The sequence below is a fragment of the Gymnoscopelus braueri genome (genome assembly GCF_963280865.1).
Source record: "Gymnoscopelus braueri genome assembly, chromosome: 22".
NCBI lineage: Eukaryota > Metazoa > Chordata > Actinopteri > Myctophiformes > Myctophidae > Gymnoscopelus > Gymnoscopelus braueri.
In genome coordinates this window covers 21099098-21107030 of record NC_137624.1, presented here as the reverse complement: position 1 = coordinate 21107030, position 7933 = coordinate 21099098, and the positions used below count along the sequence as shown (strand labels likewise).

Genomic DNA, 7933 nt, shown 5'->3' with positions numbered 1-7933 from the left:
CTTAAGTAAAGGTGTCAATACTGCGATGTAGAAATACTCCGGGATGCAAAATGCACTGAGTAAAAGCACAAAAGTATTGGCATCAAAATGTAGCCTACTTAAAGTATCAAAAGTAGAAAGTACTCATTATGCAGAATGTCCAATTTTCAGAATGTATAGTTACTTTCCACCACTGGGCCTCCTTTAGCCTAGGCTTGTGTCAACACAACAACAATGATTATACATCACTTTATAGGCTATTAATACACGGATACGATTAGGAAATGCGTTCATATGGGCTATACATTTTTTTTACTATAGCAAAAAAATATATAGCCTAATTTAAAACTCATTGTTGTTGAATTCAACAATAGACTACCAATAAACATGCTGAGTTAATGCATAACAATCCCGGGACGTGAGCAAATGTAAATATGGAAAATAGCTGTTAAATAGAATGAACCTGCAATGCAAAGGTCGAAATTCTCATTGCCTCAAAATCGTAACCACTTAAGGCCTTGTATAAAATAATAGGCTATGGTCAAATATTATGGCTATTATTAATAGGCTACAGAATATTTATGTTTACAGGATATTATATAACATCGTAATCATTTTATATGAGGCAGGGATTTTTATTAACAGGATAATGTTATATTATGGTAGCCTGTTTTGCATTCTGACAGTGTGGGCTTCTTTAAATTGCCCTCTAATTATGTCAAATGTAAATAACAGCAGCCTAATAGTTTAGTTTAAGGGGGGCCATTATATCAGTATTTAAGTTGCATGATTCAGATAATTGTCTCCTATAATGATCATTTAAATATATGAGGAATGAAAAACACCATTTTAAAAATAAAATGCGCAATTAATTTCAAGGGAAAAAAAGCTAATACTGAAACTGGAACTGCATGAGTACGAATATTATGAACAAATAAGGAAATAAATAAATATATTTTATTATAAGTTATAATGTAAAAAGTATTTTATGTATAATATATTTATACAGACACCATTTTTATTATAAATATGAATGGGTAGCATATAGTTTAAGGAACAAACCTTTTTTCTCACATTTTCCAAATGAGAACGAAATGTCATAGCAACTTTAATAAAGGTTTTTAGAAACCTTAATCACAAATTTTCGTTTAGACTAATGTCAAATTCTTCAATAAAAGATTGATGATTTGACTAATCATCCACACCTGTCCTGTATATTTATTTACACAAATACAAACAAATGAAGCCAGAGAGCGAACTATCAGCTAATGATCTTTCACGCGCGCGTGGGCGCACAAACACACACACACACACACACACACACACACACACACACACACACACACACACACACACACACACACACACACACACACACACACACACACACACACACACACACACACACCAGTGGTGGAAGAAAAGTACTCAGATATTTTACTTAAGTTAAAGTATAGCAACACCACAATAAAAAAAATACTCTGTTACAAGTAAAAGGCCTGTGTTCAAAATGTTACTTGAGTTAAAGTACAAAAGTATTGGCATCAAAATATACTTAAAGTACCAAAAGTAAAAGTACTAAAATGTTTGAAAATAGCAGACAAAGAAGCAGAAGCATAGCTTTTTTGAGCTTGTTTGCTATTTTCAAATAAATGCATGTATAAAATAGGACTAACGTGTTAATGTATGCTTTATAATATAATCTATTTATAATCTGCAAAGTAACTAACTAAAGTTTTCAAATAATTGTAGTGGAGTAAATATTTGCCTCTGAGATGTAGTGGAGTAGAAGTAAGTAAAAGTACTGAAAACTGGAAATACTCCAGTAAAGTAAGAAATACCTAAAAATGTTACCTATACATACTTGAGTACATGTATTTAGTTACTTTACACCGTCCATGACACACACACACACACACACACACACACACACACACACACACACACACACACACACACACACACGCGCGCGCGCGCACGCACGCACGCACGCAGGCACGCGCGCACACACACACACACACACACACACACACACACACACACACACACACACACACACACACACACACACACACACACACACACACGCACTTCCTGAGGAGGAACACACCCAGTTGTGCGCAAGCAGGACTGTTTTGGTTGGAAGCACGCGAGCGCACGCGACGCAAGTCTGGGCGTTGGTTTTGACACTGACAGTGAAGTTGAAAGAGCAAAACATCCATGTTGTGTCGAGGTCTAGTTATTATACCCGTTGCTTTTATCTCCGAGTCCTTGCTTCTTGTCTTTTAAGTCAGTGGTTCCCAACCTTTTCAGGCCGTGACCCCCCAAAATAATCATATTTGAAGTGGGGACCCCCAAAAAATAATCATATTTGAACTGGGGACTGAGGCAGCTGCATGTCAATTTAATTGTTTTGGGAAACGCCATCTTGAGATTAAGGATTTATTTAATTGCCCATGAAGGTTTGCTATATATATTTCAAATGAGCTGTATATTATTGGTATAGCCTAAAAAAAAGTGACTAAAATGGGGGGGGGGGTCCCAGATCTGAATTATGGATAACAACTCTGAAGTGTGCATAATTTCTGGTTGCAATTGGGGATGAAATCAAGATGGAGAATATTGTGTGAATTGTCCAGGCCTATGTACGTTGGCTCTCTGGGTCTTGTTGCTTCTCCAGTGCCAGTGGTGGAAAGTAAGTAACTAAGTACATTTACTGTACTGTACTTATAAGTACAATTTCGGGTGTAGTAACTTGAGTATTTCCAATACTTTTACTTCTACTCCACTACATCTCAGAGGCAAATATTGCACTTTTACTCCACTACAATTATTTGAAAACTTTGGTTGCTATAGTTACTGATTATTACAAAACTATAGGGGCCTACCCACATCAGCCCTATATACATTTTGGCCATTTGAAAATAGCCAATCTACAAGCTCATGTCGCGAGACTCGCCATGCTGATGCATTGTGAGCTTGTAGATCTGCTATTTTCAAAAGATTTAAAAATAAAATTATACATTTGAAAACTTGTGAAATGGGACATTCTGCACAGTTAGTACTTTCTACTTTTGGTACTTTAAGTACATTTTGATACCAATACTTTTGTACTTTTACTCGAGTAAATTTTGAATTCCGGACTTTTTACTTAGTAACAGAGTATTTCTACATTGCAGTATTGATACGTTTCAATTAAGTCAAAAATGCGAGTAGGCCTACTTTTTTTCCACCACTGGTCTCTGCCTCTGTAGGTCTCGCGATCTTCTCACCTTGAGCAGGTATCTGTCCAGGATCTCCAGGCCGCAGCTAGCGCACACGTTCTTCCCCGTGCCGGTGGAGCCGAGCACCGAGCTGGCGCTGGTGGAGGTGGGCGAGCACACCGAGGGTGTGGACGGGGGGCTCGGGGTCGAGCGACTGTCCTCCTCCCGCTCCATGGTGGTGGTGGACCGCTGGGACTCTCCGTCCGAATGAGACTGTAGAGGACATCATCACCGCTTCCTTTAAGGCCTGATTCATCATAATTAGGCCTATAATTCATAATTAGATTTCTTTGGCTATTCAAAAAAATAAATTAAAAAAATAGCAGATCTTCAAGCTCATAGCGCAGCACCGTGTGCCGCACTATGAGCTTGTAGGTCTGCTATTTTTTTTTTTTTATCGTGATTTGTTTTGGCAAATCTTTGCACAGCAAAGAGTCTGTCTACTCCAGGTTCGTAAAGGCCTTTGAAAAAAATATAGGCTATATATCGCCGATTCACCACATTCACTAAGAACTGAAGCGCACATCAATCACATCATTTGATATAATGCTTATAGCGGATACAGCAGGATAGGTGGGCTGTGGGCAGACTGTGCACTATGGACACCTGGGCACCTCGATGTAAAATTGTCTATTTTGACCAAAATGTTATATATATTTGAAGTAATATCTTAAGTAATGTAAAGTATACATGATGTGAACATGCACTGTATAGGCTTACATCATTATCAGACTTAAATTTTATCCTTCAACATCTTGTTTATGCCCCTGCCCCAAAATGACTGGATACAGGTTTTGCAGCAATTGTATAGGAATATTAGACATTAATTGTCGAATGTTTAAGCATGTTCTAATCATGTATCTGTTACTTTACTTAAGACCATTTTTCAAATATTTTATTTTTTAACATTTCGGACAAAATATCCAATTTTACATCGAGGTGCCCAGATGTCCATAGTGCCATGCACCTATCCTGTTACCCTAACAGTCACAACTCGATTTATCAATGCCAACTGAGAAATTAGCCTATCGAGCGCAAGCTGATAAATGAAAGATATTTCAAATAATAAACATCTCACCATTGGAGTGTGTTTGGAGGATCCCGGTGTGTTCAGTTGCTCCGTGGAAATCACCTATAATATAAGACAAGGTTCAGTCACTTTATACCCGTCCCATGTCCAGCTGAGAAGAAGTCCTTTGGGACACATCTGAAGACAGCTCCCAGTCTACACACTATTTATAAAGTCATTCCAACAATACAACTAGGTTAAAACTGTGTGTAAAGGCCCCGCCACAAAAGCAGTCGTTTTTAATGAAGCAATTTCAATTTGGATTGATTTTTCTCTATACCCCTTAACCCGTAGACTCTTTAGAGTAATCACATTTTCCTCGCAATTCAGGATATGAGGAGGGGGGGAAAAAATACCTACAATTACAAATAGCTTAAAATGCAATGGATAAGAGGGACCGAAGTGTCAATTTCAACTGTCAATCAGGAAAAAAAGGCAACGAGCCACCCCAAAGAATTGCAAATTTGATTTTTAATGGCTGTAATTAAAATCCGATTCTTCTTGGGGGGAATTGGCAAAGCTCAAGTGCTGTGGACTGCAAATCACGCTATTCATAACAAGACACAGCTGATCTTAGGCTACACACATTAATACAATAAGACCTGAGGCCGATTCTACAAATGTCTTCTAAATCATAAGAGTTTTCTGAAAAAAACTTGTAGATCTGCTATTTTTGAATAGCCAAAGAAATGTAAAATGACAAATGATGCTTTCCCTGCAATGATTCTTTATGACATCACCATAGACAAAAACAATATTAACACAAACACAGTATAAGCTGCAGGATAAATGACTGATAGTTGCAGGGAGGCGTCCAAAAGCCTATAATATGTAAATATAATACATTCAAGATACAAGACAAGAGCTTAGCTATGTCACTACTATCGATTATTTCGTGCTTTTTCCTCTTTATTTTTTAAGCATATATTTTAAATGTTATATGCAATATTATATATTTGTGATCCATCAATATAGAAAAGGCGGATCTTAGCTATCGAACTGGCCAAACAGCAATAGGCCCAACCAGTTGCTCAATGGTGTAGAAGCCTCCATACGATTGAAGCCATTTTACGCACAAAAGTTATGCCTTGCAAAACAGACATTAAGAAGAAAAAAATAGTAGTAGACTACCTGTTTGGTGGGAATTCCTTCGGACATAATCTTATTGCCCTCTGACAGAGGGGACAACACCTCATTTTTCCAATACATGAACTCCTTTGGGGTCTGACTGCGTGCAGGCTCTCCAAACTCGGCGCTTCTTGGGCTCCGCAGGGGAAAGTTTCGTGCAGAAGAAGCGATGGATGACCGTTAACAATCGTACAGATGAAATCGTGCCCACTTGTGGGTCACGAACACGGGACGTTGAGGTCACTTGTCAAGCGTTGCTACCAGGCAAGCCACCGAGGCAGCTGTCCAGTACTTCTGGTGATGCGAGGCGACGATTTGAGCGGTACTTGAAGCTCCAATGCGTGCCTTTTGGTCGTTGTAGTCCTATAGTGACGCATTAGGGAGTGAAAATGACAGAGCGGCAATAACTGACGCCTATCTGTGTGAATGTGTTGCCGTACCATGGGTCTTCGGCTGCTACAGCACCCCGTCTCTCGTAGCGCAAAAATGTATTTGGAAGTTGTTTCTGCTCCACAACCAGGCCAGTCTCCCTCCTACGATCTTCCTGCTGCTCACAACCTATCAAACGTCAAAGTTGTCCAAGGCGACATTAAGGGCTGCTCGCTTGCAATGCATTGCTGGCTGATCCTTGCGCCTTATTTAGAACAGACAGAATTCCTCCTCTCTCTCTCTCTCTCTCTCTCTCTCTCTCTCTCTCTCTCTCTCTCTCTCTCTCCCCACTTTTGGAAAGGAGTCGCTGACTACAGGAAGTGAATCAATATGGAGAGGTTGGCAAGTTTTATACTCCAAACTTTCAGGGGTCTTCAACAGGGGGTCCGTGACCCCCTAGGGGGTCCTCAGAGTTACTACAGGGGGTCCGCCAAATATTTGTGTAATATGATCATATTCGTTTTACTTTTTAACCACTTGAACCCCTATAGCATCCCTATTCTGATGGAAGCTATCTATGAAATCTATGGAAAAAAATGCAACACAAGTGTACACAAAATGCAGTGTGTGTGTGTGTGTGTGTGTGTGTGTGTGTGTGTGTGTGTGTGTGTGTGTGTGTGTGTGTGTGTGTGTGGGGGGGGGGGGGGGGTAGATCTGCTATTTTCACAATATGTATGTCTGTAGAACTGAAAATCGAATGCCTGAACTACATTGCAAGTGCTTATCAGGGTGTGTGTGTGTGTGTGTGTGTGTGTGTGTGTGTGTGTGTGTGTGTGTGTGTGTGTGGGGGGGGGGTCCCCAGTTCAAATATGATTATTTTGTGGGGTTTGGGGTGTTACTTAGCAGTGCTGAAGACCTGAAGTGAAGGTTGACGTGCCTCTGGCGTCATGCTATAGTTATAAGGAGGCGGAGGGTGAAGAAGAAAAGGGTTTCTTACGTGCGTGAGAAGAAGGATGGACAGTGTGTGTTATGACAGACAGTCACTTTCTCACAGCATCCGATCGTGGATTATGTCTGACGGGCTGTCATGTATAGCTACAACGCCTGCCAGCAGACTATGATGACTTACAAAAAATATGTTGATGTTATATTATACCAGCAGCGTGTCTGTTATGCATATGCCATATAGGCCTATTTATTAAAATGATCAGTCCAGAATGAGTATCATAAATATGACTATAGGCTATAATCAAACAAACAAACAAACAAATAATCAGTCAATTAAGCAATTTATCTGCAGCTCTGTCTGTCTGTCTGTCTGTCTGTCTGTCTGTCTGTCTGTTAAAGCTTCAATATATACTATATATTTGATCAAGAATGTTCAATGTCTTGCATGACTATTATGCTACTTTCGTAGACTTTCCTTTCCAACTCCATGTCTATAGCAGAAGAGTCTGCACAAACAAGTTCCAAGTCTTTAAAACAAATAGCCTCAATGTAGTGTGCGTGTTCATACCAGCAACAAACACTTTCAAACACTCAGAGGATGATGCTCATCATATCACCTCCTCTTCAGCATCCCTCGTTTATCAGCTCAAACTAATGGCAACAATTGCCACACGTTTCTTTTTTTAGAAGCAAAAATATATCATGTTGAGGGCGAGGCTAACCTCATGTAAACAATAAAAATAACTTAATCAAGTTCCGTTCCTTTATTTATTTAGTTAGATCTTTTTTAAATGACAACGCCACAATTCAGGATCTTGACGCATCTCGTAGGCAAATAGGCCAACGCGTAGGGGTCGGGGAGGGCGGGGTACGTTGTTCCGTGGGGTCAGTAGTTATTCTCCATTTAATAAATGGAGAATAACTGACCCTCCCTATGACTGAACAACACATTAGGCTACTGCATAGGCGGCGGCCTATCTTTGGGGAATATATTCAATAAATATTGACATTTTATGAAGAAACTAAATATGCTAGGCCTATGAAAACTACCCCAAAACGAAATAAAACTATAAAAATGTAGGCCTACATGTAGATCTACAAGTTCACCCCCCATCTAAAAATATTGTGTTCCAGGGACCCCAAGAAGCAAAGATTTGAGTTACAAATGTTGGCTGTA

The 7933-nt window shown here is 39.5% G+C and overlaps 1 protein-coding gene across 4 annotated transcripts in view; it reads right to left on the bottom strand.

Moving 5' to 3' along the window:
• lhx6a (LIM homeobox 6a) overlaps positions 1–6098 on the bottom strand; it is a 22544-nt gene extending 16446 nt beyond the window's left edge. For 3 of the 4 annotated variants that reach the window (XR_013932423.1, XM_080418557.1, XM_080418556.1), the window contains exons 1-3: positions 5443–6098; positions 4321–4374; positions 3252–3455 (exon numbers count right to left, since the gene is read on the bottom strand). Coding sequence is in view for 3 of the 4 variants with exons in the window: in XM_080418557.1 (XP_080274683.1) it covers positions 3252–3455; positions 4321–4374; positions 5443–5520 (336 nt within the window). In the remaining variant the exon portion in view is untranslated. Of the gene's footprint in view, positions 1–3251; positions 3490–4320; positions 4375–5442 lie in introns of those variants that run through there. The other variant, XM_080418558.1, reaches the window with a different exon arrangement.
• Between the last annotated feature and the right edge of the window lie 1835 nt (positions 6099–7933).